This window comes from Myiozetetes cayanensis, unplaced genomic scaffold (assembly GCF_022539395.1).
Source record: "Myiozetetes cayanensis isolate MyiCay16 unplaced genomic scaffold, myiCay2020 scf1, whole genome shotgun sequence".
In the NCBI taxonomy this organism is placed as follows: domain Eukaryota; kingdom Metazoa; phylum Chordata; class Aves; order Passeriformes; family Tyrannidae; genus Myiozetetes; species Myiozetetes cayanensis.
The window spans coordinates 30,313,040-30,334,025 of NW_026086604.1; the positions used below are offsets into that span (position 1 = coordinate 30,313,040).

A 20,986-nucleotide genomic window follows, 5' to 3' on the forward strand; every position below is an offset into this window, starting at 1 on the left:
AACTGCTGGCTTTAAACATAGCTAGTAGAGGAGACTGTGTGGCAGGCCCTGGTCTCCACCAAGTTTCTGAATGACTGGCAGTCTCGGCCCTCCACATGTGTCAAACTACCTTTTGTCAAAAAAATGGTCTCTGATTTCTGCAAAGACAGACATGTTTTGTGCTGAGAAAATGGAAACCTGACGCTGCAACCTACTGCATAGGGCACATATCTACAAGGGAGGAGGTTTTGCCTCTAATTCTGAGTTTTACCTATCTCAATACAAAGTGGGGGAGAGGGACTTCACTCTCTGTAAGGTGAATGCCTCAGCCAGCAGGGAAAGAACCAGCGGCCTCCTCACCTGGTCTGGCCCCATAAATGTTTTGCTTTCTGCTGTGTAGGGATCATCTGCTTAAACACCTGAAGTTGGGTAACCTTTCCAAAACAAGCCTTAAATGAGCAATTTTCAAGATGGCAATTGCTTCTCAACAGCTAAAGCTTTCTATTCAGCCCAAAATCAGTAGCATTCAGCTTCTGATGTGGATGATCAGCTAATAAGAAACACGAAATACATTAATGTACATTCTTAAGTCTCTACAGGTCATGATGTAACCAATGCTATGGAATACTACTATAATGCTATCAAAGTAAATAAAGAAAGGGGAACAGTCCTCCTATGGCAGGGGAGTTGGAACTAGATGATCTCTAGGGTCCCTTCCAACTCAAACCATTCTATAAATCTATGATTACATGAAATTTTCATATTTCTAGCTTTACAGATGAATTTTATAAATGCAAATAATGCAGTAATATACATAATTGTCAATTATCCATTTTTAGCAAAAGAAATATGAAAGGGATAAATAGGGATATTATATAGAATATATAGAGAAGATCAATATATATTGGTATATATACAGTAGGTTAATACTGATTAACATATTAGTTTACAAAGTACACTTTTATAGAACTATTTACTACTTATTTACTACTACTTAAACTGTAGTACATACTAATGCTGATGTAATGCACAAAGACAGGTAGGCCTTCAGCTTAACTATTTTACGGTGTAACATTTTTAACTTCACAATAAATAAAGCTCCATGATTGTAATTTAGAAAGAAAACAGAAATAAAAAGGTTATTGAAGTGCCACATGAGTGAGTTAGCAGTACAGTGAGTTAACAGTATTGTAAGAACTCTGGCTTCTGGAATTTCCTGAGTTTTGAGTGCCTGACTTTATGACTTGGTACTGCACCAAAACTAAAAATTTCTTTATAAAACAAAGAGGGAACAAAATCCAGTATATTTTGTTTAGGATTTTTCTACATGCTTTTGACTTCCTTAGCACATCTTAACAATTGCCTAAGCACAACCTTATACCTCTTTGTCTAACACCAGCTGAAGGGAAAGACAAAACTTAATAAGCAAGCTTCAGCAAATCTGTCATATACATTATTGCAGAGCACAGTGTGCTCCAGCTAGCTAGACCCACAACTTTTCACCTACTTTCCATCTACTGCTATCTCTAATCCTCACAAATTAGGGCATGACAATCTGCTCTCTAAACCTGAGTAGCTCCTTGTTCCCATAAAATTAAGACTTAAGTAAAAAATGCCTTTAAAAATGGCATGCAAAAGTGGATGTATGGCTTTGCAAATCTAGACAAGGAGTTTACACTTGCTGTATTTACTTTCCAATTCACTCTTGCTCCTCTTGTGTGTTTAGACATAAGCTTTTCACAGTAAGAGCTCTGTGCACACTTCTGATCAAGGCTACTTCAGAACTGGTCCAGGTGTCATAATCTCCTCAAACTCAAGTCCTACCAGCTGTCTACCTGATTCTAACAGCTTTCTGGACTTTCTAAATACTGAGAGGAAATGCCTGCAAGCCTCAAGTACTGTTGTTTATTCCTCTTCTTAACAAGAAATTAGTCCAGTGCAGACTGCTACATTGCAAGGGGAAAAAAAAAGCTTTTTTTTTTTTTTTTTTTTAGTTTATGGTCAGACAAACACTGGTTGGGGTACACCATTTGATCTCATCACGGATAATGTCAGTGCGGACACAGATTATGTGCTTCTCATCCACCTTATAGAAAGGACCTCCAGCTGCTGCAGCTCAAAAATGAATCAAGGACACAATCAGAAGGGAACAGGTGTTGAATTTATTTTTCTTTTTGTATGGATTAATTGAAAGCATGAAAACTGCTTGCCCTCCTTAATTATTTTTATTTTTTTACTTTATTAATTGCTTCTGTTGAACCTCATGTATATATAGCTCAGACAGGCAACCAAAGAACACATCGTTGTAACTGCTGTTTCCATACACATGCAAGGCAAGCTGCTGAACACCTTTTAAGCTGGTTTAAAAGCTGTTCAGAGGCTTCTCTCCTTGAATAGCATCAGACTCCTCACAGCAGTATAGTGTGATCCTCGAATGTGCTTTGTTTTACTGACACAGAAGACATAAGCCAGTCTAGGAAGTGGTCTTAGAATCGTTGTTTATTGTGAAGGTTCCACACAAAGATATGAAATATACCTGATGCATGATATGAGAGCAAATAGGAAATGAAAACCAGAAGACTGCTTGTGTGTCCAATTGGAAGAGTATACAGAGCTACCAGAGCAAACAAAATAAGCCAGGCTGAAAAGAAACTTTACAAGCACAAAAGCTATCCTGCACAAAGAGCCAAATACAGCATATGTGCTTCTAAAGCTCATCCTATTTTGAGGAATTTAATCATGGATAAGCCTTTTGCTGCCACCTGTACATAAATCAGTGTTTTATGGAGCACTTCAGGGCAGTGAAAATAAGTAGCATATGAAACAGCTGAACTAACAGACATGAATCAAACCAGGAATCCCAACTTTTCTGCTGTAAAAGTTTCACCCACATTCATTTCTGCAGATGATAAGTTTAATTGTTATTCAGTAACATTCATTTTCATTTTCACATGAAATATGATTTCAACTTCAGCTTCTTATTTACCCAGAGTAGAAGCTACACAAGCATAACTGACAGGTATCAGAGAACCAACCTGTGGTAGACCAAAGCAGTTATTTCAAGAGCTCTTGAAAGACTGCTAGTCTGATTGGGGTGCTCACAGCCCTCTTATGCTGAGATCACAAACTCTTCCTTTGTGAAAACTAGTGCTTTCCTGCCTCAGAGGCGCCGGAGCAGAGCCCTGGAGGACCACTGACATCTGCTGGTCACTTCACTCCTTCCAACAGCACCTGCAGCTCCTGGCAGGCAACAAGCAGGAGCTGAAGTGCAGAAATCACTGAGGTCTGGGGAGAAGCGAAATGACTTCCTCAGTAATTAGCCTGTTTCACAGCCCACAGGTCTGCTAGTGTAAACTAAGCCAGCAATATGTGTTCTTATCTGCAATTAACACATTTAAAAAAAAAAAAGGGAAAAGGAAAAAATAAAATATAAATTAATTCTAAAGAAAGCTATTTAATTTCATTTAATTTTTATTATATTATATTAATATTAATTAATATTTAATTTTACTGTGACTTTATCAGATTACACTTTATAGATGGCCTGACACAATACATGTCAGGGAAGCATTAAGTTACAGGTCTTACTCTGTGTTTATTAACTTAGTGGGATTTGATGGTTACAAGTAAAGCAGATGAACTGCAATACACAAACAGCAAACTCAGTTAAAACTGCCAGCACATTAATAGTATTGTTGGATTAAACTCCCTCTAGAGGTAATAAAGCTTTTCTAAATAGACCACATTTAATTCAACAAGTTCTTGAGAACAACTGGGTTGTGAAATAAAATTACAGAAAACTGCCTTTTGGACAAACAAAAATGCATATTTTTTTCCTAGATAAGATGTTACTTATTACTGAAAAGGAGTAATGAGATTTGGGTCTACTCTTTCTAGACAAACTAGCACAACATTAAATAATAAGCAGGAGTATTCAACAATTTTATCCATATTGATACGTGTTTGATGGTGAGACTGCCCAGGCAGAAACTGCCTCAATTCTCTCCAGCAAATTTCAGAGTATATTCCTGAGAACTAAAAACAATTTTGCAAAGAGACAAGTCACCTGCACTGGATCTAAAATGTACTTAGGCCTGATAGCACTGGTTGATGACAGGCAAACACTTAAAGCTACGCTTTGTTTGTTGCTAGGTACAACCTGTAAACAAAACTCTGAGTCTTTCAGACATTCATCCAGAATACAAAAATCTTACTAAATTGTCATGAGAATTTTCAGCCCTTCCCAACTACCTCTTTGCTGTAAAACGGTTCAAAGTCTATTTTCAGGTAAATGTAAATTTCTTATTGAAACAGGAGCTCAGTTCAAAACTAATAAAACTCACAGCAGCTGCTGAGTAGTGGGAAGTAATCAAAATGTTTTTCTACAGCTTTCCTACATGCTACAAGAGTGCAGTTTTACAAAAAATTTGCAGTACAAATCATCTGTCTCCAAACCGACCTATATATTTCACTTACCACCAACATGATACCTCTCCTTAAGTAAACAGATTGCTAAATTACAGCTTCACCTTCAATCTAGGCTACCTAACCACACTGATAGATAGTGAACTATTTTAAATTACTTTTAAAAATGCATTGTTGTGCATACATTTTCTAGCTGGCTGTGGCATGTTGGGGGCAAACATTTCATAGAGGCACCTGCAAATGTTAAAGCAGCCAAGAAGTGTGCAAAAAATAGCCAGTGCTCAGAGTGAGAAATGAACACTCACACAGAGGCAATTATATCAAGCCACTCCAATGAAAGCAGTAAATGTGCACCAAGATAGTTTGATTCGATTCTGCCAGAGTTTGTGGTTAAGCCCAAAAGGCTTTTGAAAGACAAATGTCAGGTTTTTCATCCCCATTTCAGCAAAAATCTAGGACCTGTTGTCCAGTGATGCCTCTGGAGAATTTCACTCGTGTGGTCCACAAATCACTGATGTTCTTACCTGTCTCAAGTCTTTTCCTGTACTGCTGGATGAACATACAGTGACAAAAGTGGCTTCATAAGACTACTTTTAAACACATTCCTAAAGGTCCAACTGTAAATCAATAGACATTAATCAGTATAGAGAAACTTGCCCCTGTACACAACAGGCACAGAGCCGATGTTCCAATTAAATTCTACTCTGAGCATTTAAAGAGCTGTTTTCAGTATTTTAACAATGCCAGTTTCTGTACAATAATGCATTTCACCTACAGTGAAAAGGTGTCACATTGCTGCATATCTATTGAATAAAAGCATTATAATTAGGTCAGCTACTGGGTAAAGGAGATGATAACCACCTAAACAAAGCACTGTCACAGTTATAAGTCCTTGGCTGAAAAGAAAGTCTCTACTTTCCTTTGTTGCCCCCCCAACATACATTTTTGAAAAATATCTCAGCATTGCCTACCCAATTATATAACAGCAGGAGATGATTAGTGCGTGACAATGTTCTAATTCACAGACATAATCTTTCTTCTATGTTTATATTTTATTGGGGATATTTTCCTTGGGGGGGGAGAGACGTCTTCCACTCACCACCAGGGACAGACAGGTCTAAAAATAATTTTGCCTGGTTCTAATCGGTAACATCACGTTGGCAAACCTCTTCCGAAGACATAGGAAAGCAAGGTAACCCATTCCTGCCAGGAGGCTGACCAGCAGGGTGGTGCCAAGAACCCTCGGAGCCCTTTTCTTGGCCACACGGAAGGCCGTTGGCAGAACAGCCGAGATTAATATATTGTTGACATGTCCCAAAACTTTGTAAAATGCTTTTCTCTTCACAACACGCTCATAATAGGCTTCCAAGTTTGGCCGCTTTCCATTTCCCCAGTTTCTTCTTGCTAATCCCAGAAACTTCAGGCGATGCAATGTGACGGCAAGTGATACATCTGCCAGACTGAAGAAATCACCACAGAGCCAAGGCTGATTTCCATCTTCTAAGCAGAGATAAAACATAAAGAATTAGGAGCTAATGGAATACAAGCACACATAGAAGCTTCCATGCACTAACATTTAGTTTAGTGTTATTTCAAATTCCATCTAATAAACACCAACAACACTTCAGCTAAGACGTGATTTTAATTAATGAATATTATAGTAATCCCTGTTCATTCTTTGCACAACATTGTAAAGTCTTAGGCTCAGCAGCCGGGACTACATTTGTTAAGGAAAAAAAGAGTGACGATCCAGGTTCATAAATTAAAGCTCACAGTAAACAGTTATTTTCCTTAACTTCAGTTCTCAAATCTGGATTAAATTAAACAGGACTGGAAAGGAGGATGGCAGTTTAAATTTTAGCAAAAAGCTACCACTTGTCTAAAGAATTTATCATCTTGCCTATGTCACTCAGCTCTATGGCATTCACTCAAGAACTAACTCCAGCTAAATTGCTGTAGGCTTTCACGTCAAAACCAGACAACTGACCTGCACCAAACACACCAGCTCAGTGAGAAGACGGAACTTTTCTACCTGTCCTTCTTTTGTGACCATGGGTTTTTTACACTGAGATGTTTGAGAAGCGACAGATATTCACACTGCTCACCACCAGTCAGGAGCACAGATAGAGACCCCAGGTTCCCTCTACAGTCAAAGGGAAGAGATGAATCTTCCTGGGATGGCTCAGAGCGTTGTCAGTGATCTGAACCACCACCACCACCTGAAGGGGCTGACCTGTATTGACTACACTGAGAGCTTTTGAAACCCAAGGTATGAAACTTAATAGTTATCATAGCTGCCAGCACAAATACTCTGCTCTAGCCTAGTTCTCAAATAGGACTATGCTGTTCCCTTCTCATCTGCATCCTTTCACAGTTCTTCCCACGCAACTGGCATGCAAAAATGCTGGCACAAACATTCAGCAGCACCTCTCCGGAAACAGAAGAATTTAGCAATCTCCTTTCCAACACATTTACCAGAGGAAAGCAACAGTTTGGCACATGGCTGGTACCAGTGCATTTTGACCAGTTAAACATGTCTGGAAGAAAGGCCTCTGCAGAGAACAAGGGTATCTAGGTTGGTGGAAGCACACCAGGGTACCAGGAGATTCATCTACTGCATTAAGTAAGTAAGAAGACAGAAAGGAAAACCAAAGAAGCTTCCCTTCATGAAAGAAAGATACCTGCCATGGCAGTAGCAGTAATTCAATGAGGGATTTGAGCAGTAGCAAGAGAAGCAGAAGCTACAAGTTTGACCAGGACCTGGAGAAGCGCTGATGGCAAATCTCAAAAGTGGTAATACCTCAGACAAAATTCCAAAAGCCAGGTAACGTCCCCATGTTTTACAAAATCCTGTGATCCTGGCGGTTTTCATAAGCTCATTAGAATTGTAGCAGTTGAGTCCTTGGAAAGGTTACTTAGCAGAAAAAGCAAGGGGCTGCTGGCAATGGTGACACAGATGTAGTTTGCTGAACAAAATCATTTATGAGTAAAAATATTTTCTGTGACTCTTTCACTATTGAGTCAGTAGAAAATTTAACCTAGATTTTCAATCACTGGCTCAAACCTACAGTTGTGATAGTAACCAGTAATTATTACAATAGCTCTTTACAGAACTAAATGCAAAAAGTTATTGATTTGAGCAGATGCAGTTGATATTGACTGATGCTTCATGCAGTTCCCAGTGAAGTCAGAGGAAGGACTCCTATTAGCACCACTGGGAGTTGAACCAGATTCTGAATAAGCAGAAGACTAATTCCATTTAAACAGAATTTAGGATGGTGACAAGGTTGTGTGCCTTTTGGCAAAGGTCTGGGGGATGTCCTGACCTGTATGTTACAGACTTGCTAGCCACAATGAAATGGCAGAAGAGGCATTCTGCAGGAAGGCGGCAGAAGTCTCTCCATTTCCAGCCACAGGGGACTTCAACTTGCCAGATGTCTGCTGGAAATACAACACAACAGAGAGAAGGCAGTCTAGGAGGTGCTTGAAATGTGTGGAAGAGAACTTCCTTCCTCTCATCTGGTAGGTGAGCCTTCCAGGGGTGGTGCCCTGCTAGACATGTTGTTTGTGAACAGAGAAGGACTGATGGGTAATATGGTCAGTGGCTGTCTTGGGCACAGTGACCACAAAATGACAAGAGTTTTCAGTTCTGGGTGAAGGAAGGAGAGGTGCCAACAGAACTGCCATCTTGGACTTCCAGCAGGCAGACTTCAGCCTGCTTAGGAGATTAATTGACAGAGTCCTTTGGGAGTCAGTCCTGAAGGGCAAAGTAGTCCAGGAAGGATGGACATGCTTTAAGGAGAAAATCTTAAAGGTACAGGAACAGGCTGTGTTCATCTCCCCTATGCCGGCAGGGAGAAACACCAGCCTAATTAAACAAGGAACTTAGGCTGGAACTCAGGGTAAAAGAGATTGTGTATCACCTCTGGAAGGAGGAAAGTAACTACAAGGATGTTGTGAGGTTATGCATGAGAAAATTATAAGGAAAGCCAAACTAGAACTTAATTTAAAGGCTGCAGTTAAAGACAACAAAAGCAGTTTCTGTAAATACACTGACAGCAAAAGGAGGGCTGAGGAGAGTCTCCATCCTTTGCTCAATGGAGGAGGAAACAGTGTCAGGGGATGAGGAAAAGGCTGAGGTACTTAATGCCTTCTCTGCCTCAGTCTTCAATACCAAAACAAGTTGTTCCCAGAATTGGAAGTTAGTGACGGGGAGCTGAGTGAAGCTCCTATAATCCAGGAGCAAATTGTTAGTGACCTGTTATGCCACTTAGACATCCATGAGTCTATGGGCCCAGATGGGATGTGCCCAAGACTAAAAAGGTAGCTGGAAAAAGCTTGTTAAGCCACTCTCAATCATTTACCAGCAGTTCTAGCTAACCAGAGAAGTCACAGTTGACTGGGAATTAGTGACCCTTCATCTACAAGAAGGGTCAGAAGGAGGATCCAGGAAACTGGAAGTCAGTAAAGCCTTTGACACTCCCACAGCATTCTCCTGGAGAAACTGCCTGCTCATGGCTTGGATGGGTGCGCTCTTCACTGAGGGAAAACTGGCTGGATGTCCAGGCCCAGAGAATGGAGGTGAATGGAGTTACATCCAGATGGCAAGTGATGTTCTCCAGGGCTCAGTATTGGGGCTGGTACTATTTAACATCTTCATCAATGACCTGGATGAGGGGATTCTGAGTCAGTTTGCAGACGACACCAAGTTAGGCAGCAGTGTCGATGTGCTGGAGGGTAGGAAGGCTCTACAGAGGGATCTGGACAAGCTGAACTGATGGGCTGAGGACAACTCCATGATATTCAACAAGTCCAAGTGCTGGGTCCTGCACTTGAGTCACAATAACCCCATGCAGCGCTTCAGGCTTGGGGCAGAGTGGCTTGAGAGCTGCTCAGCAAAAATGGCCTTGGGGGTCCTGATTGACCATGAGCCAGCAGTGTGCCTAGGTGGCCAAGAAGGCCACCTGTATCTTGGCCTGTATCCAGAACAGGACTAGTGAAGCCATTGTCCTGCTGCACCTGGCACTTGTGAGGCTGCACCTTGACTAGTGTGTTCAGTTCAGGGCCTCTCACTCCAAGAAGGACATTGAGGTGCTAGAGCAAGTCCAGAGAAGGGCAACCAAGCTGGTGAAGGGTCTGGAGTGCAATTCTTACAAGGAGCAACTGAGGGAGCTGTGGTTGTTTAGTCTGGAGGAGATTGAAAGGAGTATCTAGTGAGTTGGAAGTCGGTCTCTTCTGCCATGTCTCAAGTAAAAGGATGAGAGGAAATGGCCTTAAGTTGCACCACAGGAGGTTCAGACTAGATATTAGAAATGTTTTTTTCACTGACAGAGTGGTCAGGTATTGGAATAAGTTGCCCAGGACAGTGGTGGAGTTATTGTCTCTGGAAGTGTTCACACGGCATCAGGATGTGGCACCTGGGAATATGGTTTAGGAGTGATTATGGTAGTGCTACATCAACAGTTGGACTAGATGATCAGGAAGGTCTCTCTCAACCTTTATGATTCTCTCATTCTGTGACAATTTGACTTTCACTTGGGTGGCTGGCAAGTAAAGGGGACTGCTTTCCAAGAGGGTGAGGGAAGTGGGTTGCCTAATAATTAAAGCAATTATCCAGGTTGCTAATTCTGCATGTACCACATATATCAGCAGAGTATTTACAAAAGATTGTAATAAACCTATGTTAAACTTTAAGGTTGTGATCATTATAGTGAACTCAGGCCTACAATTACAACATCAACATTCTGTAGTTTAATTTTTTCTGATTTTGTTGATAAAATACTGAAAAATTGTGCAGCTAATTATACTATGCTAAGAATGTGATCAAGCACTCTCACACTGAGAACTCACTGACAGTGACCGTAAAGTAAGCTAGTATTTAAAACATTATTGATCCCTTTTGTGATGTCAGTATAGACTAAAAATAACAAATTGACACATTTTAAAACCAGTTCTATAACAGTGCTGACAACAAGTTTACTCACTCTCCCGAAACAAAAGCATCAACAGGATTTTGCAATAATAATAGTTTACCTACCTGGTGTTTCCTCATTTCGACGCTGCAATTCAGTCTCAACCTGATCCAAAACCTTTTCCAGTTCATCCAGTATTTTCTTTAGATATTTTATATTATCATGATCCAGCAGCTTAGACTAAATATATACACAGGTTAGTGTTTTAATCATCATACAGAGTTTATATTTTTATCAGAGAATCTTTTACTTAAGATGCTACAGCGTTTATTCATAAAATGTGATTATTTTCTCCATATAGCTGGATACCATTTGGATACTGGTGACAATTCAGATAACAGAAGAAAAACATTAGAGATGCTACATATTGAGGTTTGCCTCACCCTTCAGGGTGCTCAACAGCCCAACACCAGCACTGATGTGTACTTACCTTTGAAGTCAGTAGGACCAGTCCAGTCCTTCAGCACACACATGAAGTGTGTAGCTGATCTGGGGGCAGACTGCTTCATGCCTTGAAGGGTTAAACCACTGCATGACACTACTGGTAATGACAGGTGAAACAAATGTTTACATTGTGACAAGAAAATCTAACACTAGCAAGCTCATAATAAAGTGGTGGAATACAGAGAGCTTCCTTACTTTAAGGCGCTTCTGTTTCGCAATGTAGGCATCTTGAAGATCTGGATTTTCTTCTGCAAGTTTCCTCAGTTCTGATTCTGTGTTACTTATTTGGCCTGATTGGAAAACAAAACAAAACAAAAACAAAACCAACCAAACAAAAACCAAACACAAAATACCACAAAAACCAAAGCAAACAAAAAAAGAAATTACAAATATTAGATATCCAAATGTACTCACAATGCAATCCACAGGGACTGATCAATAGCCTGTGTACAAACATCACACCAAACGGCATCAGCTCCAAGTCAGGACTTAAAAACATCATGTTTTGGAAAACTGAACTGCTGCTTAAATTGATCCCACCACACCTTCAGCTCATCAGTTTGCGATGTCCTCTATAGTGGTGTAAAAATGAGGAAATCTTGTTAATTCTTTTCTCTTATTCAGAAAAAAATATTTTGCTGCCAAAATATGTGCTAAATCCAAAAAATTCTACTACAAAGACATTAGGTCTCTTATGCTTTTGTACCTAAGTTCCTAACACACCTGTCATGCTGTGAAAGTGCAGACAAGCCCACACTGAGATTTACTGAAGGTCACTGCAGGTTGCATGCATAATTTCTAAGCAAAAGCCTAAATACCACTAAATACCTAAATACTATGGTGTTTTCAGTTAGCTAGAATGTGACACCAAAGTATGTGACCCCTTTTGGAAATGTTCGATAAGGACTATGTGGATGTTCTAGATAAACATTCATTACATGACTTAAAGAAGGAATTATGTGAAAAGTTTAAGATAATTTTACTGATTTCTACTACATGTGTATAGCCTTTGCTCTCCTTAAAATGGGACTTTGCTGGAAAATGTCATACTTACAGACCTAGAATACCAAAAGATAGTGAATAATAAGTCTTCTTCTAAAAATAAGTTTTTCTAGTAATAAACTGAGAACAAAAGAATAATTACAGAGCATGAATCACCTCTCACTGGTACTTGGCAATTAAGTTTAGTTCCAATTAAGTCTTATAAATCAAACTGATAAAAATTCTTTCTAGTGAATAATGAACTCACTGTTTTACATATTCACTTCAACTTGACATTGCTGTGAGAGCCATCCTTCAGCATAGTATATGAAGAAATTGAAGGATGTAATCACACAACTAAAATCTTACATATGCAATTACTTGCTTGGATTTGGCACACATAAACATAATACAGAACTGGCTCATGCCTTATTACATCTAGCAGTCTGAAAAAGATTAGCCTTTCAAAACTGAAAACTAAACCATCCAGGAGAAGTTTGAACATGCAAAGGAATTGTTTGGGAACATCCACGAGCTTTTTTAAAAAATGCTTCAAATCAAAAAAGTAGGCTATGCTTTAAGTATAAAAAGGTAAGAAAGTATCCCAATTTAGATGAGTGACAATTTTAGCTCAACCACTATGAACGTGTGCAAACTGACAACAATTTATACCAGCTAGAAGCTAGAGGGTAAGAACACATAAAGTGAGAAATGCAGAAGACAATGTTGTAAAGTGAACCATAATAAAAGAACTGACTATTAACATGTGAAAACAAAAAAAAATATCAACAATGTCTATGAGTGAAGCACAATTGCTCAATAAACAGTTAGTATTCACATTTGGGGGGAAAAAACCCACTAAACCAGACAGTACACTGATGTAGGAGAATAATTAATTTCTTGGACAAATGGGAATGGCTTTAAGTTGAAGGAGGGTATATTTAGATTAGATATTAAGAAGAAATTCTTTACTATGAGGGTGGTGAAGCACTGGAACAGGTTGCTCAGAGAAGCTGTGCATGTTCCATCCCTGGAAGTCTCCAAGGCCAGGCTGGATAGGCCTTGGAGCACCCTGCTCTAGTGGACGGTGTCCCTGCCCATGGCAGCAGGGCTGTAACTACATGATCTTTAAGGTCCCTTCTAACCCAGGCCATTCTATGATTCTATGTTACTTCAGTTACATAATTCATGCAACTATATGGAAAATTAACTGCCTGCCTTTACTTCTGACAACATAAAAGTGTGGTTAAGTTCTCTAATAAGAGAATTGACTTCCCAAAAATTTTAAGGGGGAGGATAACAAAATTTGTTGGAAATAGAATTTCTCAAACTAACACTGTATCACCATTTATGATACCATGAATTTAGTAATAGTATAGCAGTATTACATTTCAAAGTCTCTGCAGTATTTGACTGTTTTCTACGGAGCATTTTAAAATATCATACAAAAAAGTCAACACAATATAAACCACTGACATTGACAAAAAAATCAAAGATCTCAGAATATAACGTAAACAGGGAATCATCATCTAGCCATGTTGTTGGGATTCGATCCTTGTCCTAGAACTACTTAGTACTTTTGTAATACTTAGAAGGAAACATAAAAGCATTAATTAAAAGTTTACCATAGTACAAAAATTAACGCCACAGACACCTCAAAAACAACACTTCCTCTTTCCCATTTTCAAATGATAAGAGACTACACAATCAATAAAAAGTACATGAACAAATCATCAAGGACTGCAACTAAAATTCATAAACTGTGCTCAGTATCTTCTGCTTAAGGTGCATTTAGGAAGATGAATGTAATGCAAAAGCCTACAGATAGACAGTCAGAGCTATACCAGTACATACTACGAATTCTGCTGGTAGCATAGGCTGGAATCATGGAGTCCACTGTTAACTCGGGGTGCAGGATGCAGCCATGTGTGTAGGCATCCATAGGCAAGGAGTCTAAAAGCTCTCTATAGTGCTGTACCCTTGGATAATACATGCTCCCCTCTTCTGGCATTAATCTTGGTACTTCCTCTGCAATACAAAGTTAAAAATAAAGTTAAGAGAAGAAGAACCATGTAACTGACCAAAGTTCCTTCAATGATGTCCAACTGGCACAGATGACAGAGCCACAGTTAGGAAAGCTTCACTTGCTCCCCACTGTAACTCAATACTGTTGTTGCAGCTCAGAGAAATGTATATACACATACTTCATTCTAAAATGTTTTAATAATTCCAATTCCTATGGAGCAACCCACATAAACACATATTTAAGAGTTGTTCAAAACAGAAAAATGGATTCAGCATCTGTTATGTTCTTCTAGGAATAGGCAACCATGACACACAACCCTATAGTGCTCTCACAGTAGGGCACAGCTGAGTTTCCAGGAAATTGTTAAGGCTGAAACATTACTATTGTTGTAATGCTTGCAAAAATTACAGTATAGGAATCCTACTCAAAGCATGGTTAGAAATATTCTGCACACCACTGAGTTTTACCCTGCCTTTGATCTACCTGGGCCCTGACTCCTCCTTTTTTGATTAAAGCCAGCATTAAATACAAATTATGTTCTCTCAACAATCAAGTTTTCTTCAGGCCTTAGAAATCACAACCCTAAGTCCCTGAAATACAAAATGTTGCCATCTTCACACCTATAAAAAATACAGCTCTGCATTTCCTTCAAAAATTGAACTAGTTTTTTTTTTTTTTTTTGGCAATACAGACACAAAGAACTTCAAAAGCCTGCATGTGATCACTTCTGAGGTTTCTCTTCCTACTCTTTTACCTTTTCACTCCATTTTGGCTCCAAAAATAATTTGCTTATTCTACTTTCATTTTTCCATCCAAGTTTATTCTGGAATTAAGAGTGTTTCTTATCTCACAGAGTCTGGACCTGCCCGACAACCACGGTCATGCACCTTTGTTCAACACTTTATTCTTCATGGCAGTGTCACCTCAACGTTAGCATAGCACACTGCTGCTGCCATTCCTGCCTTTCCATCCTTCCTGAAGGGTTAAGGAGGACAGTGGCAGGTTTTACTTGAAAGGGTTGAGAAACTGCTGGAAGGCCTTCAGTTCATTTTAAAGGAACGTGTTTTCAGCCCCCCTGCCAACCATTAGGAGAGCCCATTTATTTTGAGACTCTAAGCATTTTCCGTCCTGAGTGAACCTTCCCGCAGCAACACAGAGCTGCCCCCAGCACTGCTGGCACGCTATGGGGCGAGGGGAAGGATCTCACACCGAAATGCCTGCGGGATTACCATCTACAAACGTCGCTTCCAGGTAATCGATAATCTGCGTCGCCTCACAAATGATGTTTTCCCCATGGATCAGGACAGGTACTTCTCCGGAAGAACTCAGGCGCATGAACCACGGCTCGTTGTGCTCGCTCAGCGGCAGGTTTACATCGTGCTCCTCGCACTTCAGCGCCTTCTCAGCTATTGCCAGCCGCACCTGCAAGGGCACCACGGCTCACCCCGGGGGCAGCACTCCCCGCACGGCCGGACCCGGCCCGCCCCGGCCGCAGCCACGGGCGCCTCCTCCCTCCATGCCCGCACCCCGCTCCCCCGCGGGCGGGCAGGGGCTCTCGGCACGGCGGGAGGGTCGATCCGGGCCCACAGGCCGCCGCCCTGCGCCCCGCCGCGCCCCTCACCTTCTGCGAGGAGAAGGACTGCGTCCAGTGGTACAGCACCAGCGGCGCCATCACGGGCTCGGCTGGGCCCGGCTCGGCTCGGCCCGCGGCGCCGGGCAGGGTGGAGGCTGCGCGGGCAGGAGCGGCGGCCGGGCCCGCCCCGCGCCGATCCGATCCGCTCCGCTCCTGGAAATCAACACAAGGGAATGCCCGGGGGATGCGGAGGACACCACCTCTTCCCCCGCCGCAGCGCTCGGAGGACGACCCTTCCTGAAGGGAAACCGCCCGGAGGACGACCCTTCCTAAGGGGAAACCGCCCGCAAAGCCTTCTACAGCATCCCCTAGGGAAGCGCAAGAAGATGGATGCGCAAGTGGAAAAGGTCACATGGCACTATTTTCCCTTTTATATTTATTTGTTTATTTTCTTGAACAAACGCTTCCACTATGAATTTCAGGGACGTTGGCATCATGTGCTTGGGGAAGAAAAAAAAAATACTACCAGATGACATCCTGAATTGGACCCTCTGGGCATAGATCCTCTACTGAGAAATACGTCATAGCAAGAAGGAACGAAGATTGAGAATAACTTCTTTTGCTTCCTGATGTGTTCTTTCAACCTCAAGAGGGAAGGTTTCTTAATTATTATGTTTTTCTGGACAAAATTATAAAATTGAACAGTTTGGGAGGGCTTTTTTTCAATTTCCCCTGTGTGAAGGTCCTTTCTTAAAAGCATTTGATAATAGCTTCCATCATCAAAAAATGCTTCCTTTTTATCTTACACTGGAGATGGTTTAGAAGATGCAGTTGCTGATAGTATATCCATTAGACACTATCAGCATCATCAGGGAGATTTTAGCAAACTAAAAAAACATGGTGGTATTATAGACTCCAGAATATTGCTCTCTTCATTCTGACTGCTGAATCCCCAATAAAGGCAAGTACTTCAGGCAACCCTGATAACTCACTCCCACGTGCAATTTCTGTGTAACAGATGAACCCCACCAGTAGTATCCCAAAGACCTGAACCAAGTATGTTGAGAGAGACGTCCCAATAACAAGTGCATTTAAGTTTAAGCAAAATTTTTACTAATGTTAAGCAAGGAAATGGATTTAAGTCACAAAGAGACAAGGTAATGGACAAATCTTATAAATAAAAGAGGAAAGAAACAAAAAGCCAGCTTCCAGCCCTGCACTGTTCATGTAAGTGGACATAGGGGCAGGCCGATGCCTTCCCCAGAGACTACTCCATGCTAGAGTCACAAACCAAAATAATCTCTTCGGAAGGTCAGGCATGACAAGAGGCTTCTCACAAATCCCAGCTGACAGCAGTCAATGTGTTACTGATGGTAAATCCTACATTTTTTGGCATTTAATTTAATTGGAATTCTTCAAAAAGTTGGAGAATGTGCTTAGAATGGATAATAAGAAAGCAGTTAATGGAATGAGATAAATACATTACAGCTGGATTTACTTCCCTTTAAGATACATGTCTAAGGTAAGAGTGCTGGAATATGCTCTAATACATTAGCGCTTTAATCTGTGACTCACTGATATATGGATATTCTCACGGGTCCCTGCCTAGGCTGCTATACAGCAGTTCCTCACAGCTAGATCTTACAATAACTCCAGGCAAGGAACTGGGATTTTTTTTTTATTATTATTATTATTATTTACATGCACTAGACACTCTTTCAGGTTTCTGTTTTGCTATTTTTTCCTTAATTTTGCCTTTAAATCAAAATGTTGTCATTTTGTCAGTTACCACATAGACCACTAATCCGATTCTCTTGTTCAGCTAAATAATTTTAATATCACACATGGACTTCTGAGTATGAGTTATGTTTTGTTACCTGGTTTAGATGCCTAGAAAGGCAATGAAAGGTATCTATATTATAGTACAATAAAGAAAAAAGGACCAATGCAAACAATATTTCCTACATCAGACCTGTTCAGTAACAGAACAGCTGCAATCATATTCAGGTGTTTCTTCTTCCTGCAATCTAGTCATCTGTATTGCTACGAAATACAGAAAGGACACTGACCAATTGGAGCAGGTCCAGAAGAGAGCCACCAGGATGATTAGCTGCCTTTCCTCATAGAGTACCTCTCCTATGAGGAAAGGCTAAGAGAATTAGGATTGTTCAGCCTGGAAAAGAGAAAGCTTAGGGGTGACCTAATTGCGGCCTTCAGTACCTGAAGGGAACCTACAAGAAAGAAGGAGAGGGGCTTTTCACAAGAGCATGTAAGACAGTTTACAAGAGCCTGTCAGACTTTTTACAAGAGCAGGACAAGGGGGAATGGATTCAAACTGAAAGAGAGTAGGTTCAGATTATATATTAGGAAAAAATTCTTTACTTTGAGGGTAGTGAGGCACTGGAACAGGCTGCCCAGAGAAGTTGTAGATGCCCCATCCCTGGAGGTGTTCAAGGACAGGCTGGATGGAGCTCTGAGCAACCTGGTCTAGTAGTAGTGTCCCTGCCATCGGCAGTGGGGCTGGTTTAAGATGATCTTTAAGGTCACTTTCAACCCAGGCCATTGTATGATTCCGCGATAAATATCACCCGTATGTCCATGTTAATAGTCCTGGCTTGCTGACAACAGCTCAGCTGAAGGAGGGAGTGCCTGCGGCCGGGCTCTCCCCAGCCCATCAGGCAGCTGTTCTCAAGCCTGACCACACGAGGCCTCCCTATTCCAAAAATACGATGCAAAGAACCTTCTCATTCCAGAGATTATGAAGAAGGGGCTGATTGCTTTTCGTTCACGACGAGCATCCAGCCATCCACCTATGTTTGTTCCCAAGCCCCTCTACCTTCTCATACCTGAAGAAAAGCAAGCAAAAGGCCCAAAATTATGAAAAAGCTCACTGCACGCTGGACAGCCTTGTTCCACGTGCATTTACACAAAGCTTTACACAACTGAAATTAAAGTCTCCATAAAGGCACCTTTAATGCATATGTGTCAGGAATAAAAAAGCAGCATACAGCTGCAAATCTGACTGGCATCTTGCATATGCAAGCAGCCCCCTAGCCCTGCCTGATAAATCATTTTTCCAACCGCACTGATGTTCTTGCCCTATTTGTCTACGTGGCCTCTCTTGGCCACGTAGAGAAATTACACAATTACAAAAAGTACACGATTACAAAAATGTATATATACACAACCCCCTGCAAGTGTTTTTTTTAATGCACATATTTTTACATCATGGAAAGAAAATAACATTTACAGCTAATACTAATAACTAAACAGTACAAAAATCAACTTGTAAACGGTTGTATAAATTGGGTCAAACATCTGGAAATCAGTATTCTGGTAAGCAGTTTTCTTCTTTACTTCACCTTGCACTCCATGATATTGACAAGAAACATTTAGGCCAGATTAAAGTGATTGATGCAATTAAAAATTACTATTTATTTCTAAACAGCTTTCATTGTGCATATTGAAAACCAAGTTTGATTAGACTGCAGGGGCAAAAAAATCTTTTTACTTTTTTCTACGCAGCCAGAGCCATTATAGCTAAAAATTAACTGGATTCTGTTTATGCATCAATAACAGACGCATTGGCTCAGCTCCGAGTGCAGAACTGGCCTAATTGACAGTGATGCAGGAGTTAATACTGGTTGGGAAAGTAAGACCAGTTCTGTTCTGGACCTTCTGTCATCAATAGTTATTGACCAAATTCCAGTAGCAGATGCTGCATTACTGTTGATGATACGAGTCAAAAGAACTTAGCATTGAATTCAGATACACAGCTGAGACTTAATATTGACACAAGAACTATCTTTAATGTGACTGATGAATTAGATATGCAACTATTTAGAAGCTGAGAGCAAAGATACATCTTGATAGTCCCAGCTGAGACCGTCTGTGCCCTAATTTAACTGCATATAAAACCATGGAGGGATGGCAATTTTAGATAACTGACGCATATTCTTGAGAAACATAATTAATGAGCTACCATTTTACATCCAACAAAATGAACTTATAATAGAATTTATTTAGTCATTTTCAAAGTTACTTAATGTATAATACTAGGTTTTATTCTGAGACTTCACAAAAAAATTCTGCCATGTTTTCTCTAAATACTATATTCCAACCTGTTCCATGCAGGAGTTTCATATGTAAACACTGCTTAATAATTAATTTTTCTATATAAAATTCTTAGAAGTTTTATAGAAAGTCTATTTCAAAATAGTCCAGTGATTGCAATGTAACATAAATATTCATTGTTCTAATGCTATATAAATTTCCATAGTTTTGATTATTGGAATGAATTTTCCTGAAATATTAGGCTTTTAAATCACAGAAAGATACTTAATGTATTTACATAAGGTGAGAAAAGTGTAATTTCTTAGCTGTCAACCTTAAAATCTATATATTAACATTAAAGCTTTATCCAGTCTATCACTCCTCAAGCTTTTATAGAAACAACATCTTCATTATAAAATCTAACATATCAGCCTAATTCAAAATATCTAAATCATGTTTTTATAAACTTATCCATGTCTGCTATCACTGTGCACAGGTGTAATATGCTGGCTCACAAACTCAGACCATCGCTGAGCTTTTAGGAACAGTTCTGTATCATCACTTCACGTGCTTCATGTTCCCACGCATTAACTTAGATGACTAACCCATATGAGTGACAACTCTATGAAAAGGCTCTCCTGTGCTCTGTTCCTCTGTGCATAGCATCCAGGTGTTGATTTTTTTATACTGGTTTTAATCTAACAGTGATGACATTTTGTTTGCACAGCACTGTCTGGCACACTGGGTTTTGGCTGCCCCTTAGAATTCACATATTACCACAACACAAAAAATGAACGTTAAAAAGAGTACCTTCCATTGCCTGTGGCCAAAATCAAAGTGTACAACTTAGAGCTAGTAAAATAGATTAGACAGACGCTGAAACAAAGTCCACCAAAGTTAGAGGGGTGATTTGTAGTGACTTCAATGGGTCCTCTCTCAGGTCTTAAGCAGGTTCAAATTCTACATCACACTGCAAAATACAAATATCCAGTAACTAGGATGACAACCAAACACAGAAAGACTTAGGAAATCTAAGGGGTTAAGTGCAATTACAATTTTGTAAATGTCCTCCAAAGTCTCATGCAGTATTTTCTCTGACTGGAAAACAATTTTAAAAGATCTTTCCTGGAAAAAATTATAGAAATCAGATTCTTTCCACCCCTGAAACAAACCCAAAGTTTAATTATTTTCAAAGATTTCTAAAAATCTTTGAAAAGGTTGTGAAAACTTAAAGTTAATTTGGAAATAAGTTTAAACTAAACATTTAATCCTTTTCCAGCCAACTCCTCACAAAAATAGCTTTAATATACTTTAAAGCATAATCATGCACTCTCAAACATTTTCACTGACAAGTAAAAAATTAGCTGCCACTAAGGAAGAGCCATTTCTTTTAACAGCATTAATCATTAAGACAACACAGAAATATAGTTCTCATTTAAATAAGGAAATTGTTTTTTCTTCAGTCTTAATTCTTGCTGTTTGCCCATTACCTTTCTGCAAACTGGACTAAATAACCAAACAGGACCAGGCAAA

At 40.1% G+C, this 20,986-nt stretch overlaps 1 protein-coding gene across 2 annotated transcripts; it reads right to left on the reverse strand.

Annotated features, from left to right (window-relative positions):
- Nucleotides 1-2,460: 2,460 nt before the first annotated feature.
- On the reverse strand, nt 2,461-15,784 carry GDAP1 (ganglioside induced differentiation associated protein 1). 2 transcript variants are annotated; one of them, XR_007630489.1, is made up of 7 exons: nt 15,449-15,784; nt 15,057-15,249; nt 13,656-13,829; nt 11,016-11,110; nt 10,442-10,556; nt 4,929-5,904; nt 2,461-3,358 (listed from the first exon to the last, which is right to left on the reverse strand). XR_007630489.1 is itself a non-coding variant. In XM_050328749.1 (6 exons), the coding sequence occupies exons 1-6, from the start codon at nt 15,497-15,499 to the stop codon at nt 5,522-5,524; spliced, it is 1,011 nt and encodes a 336-aa protein (XP_050184706.1). In that variant the 5' UTR covers nt 15,500-15,784; the 3' UTR covers nt 2,461-5,521. The 2 variants fall into 2 exon arrangements, 1 of the variants encoding a protein (XP_050184706.1); XM_050328749.1 differs by having other exon boundaries at nt 2,461-5,904.
- Between the last annotated feature and the right edge of the window lie 5,202 nt (nt 15,785-20,986).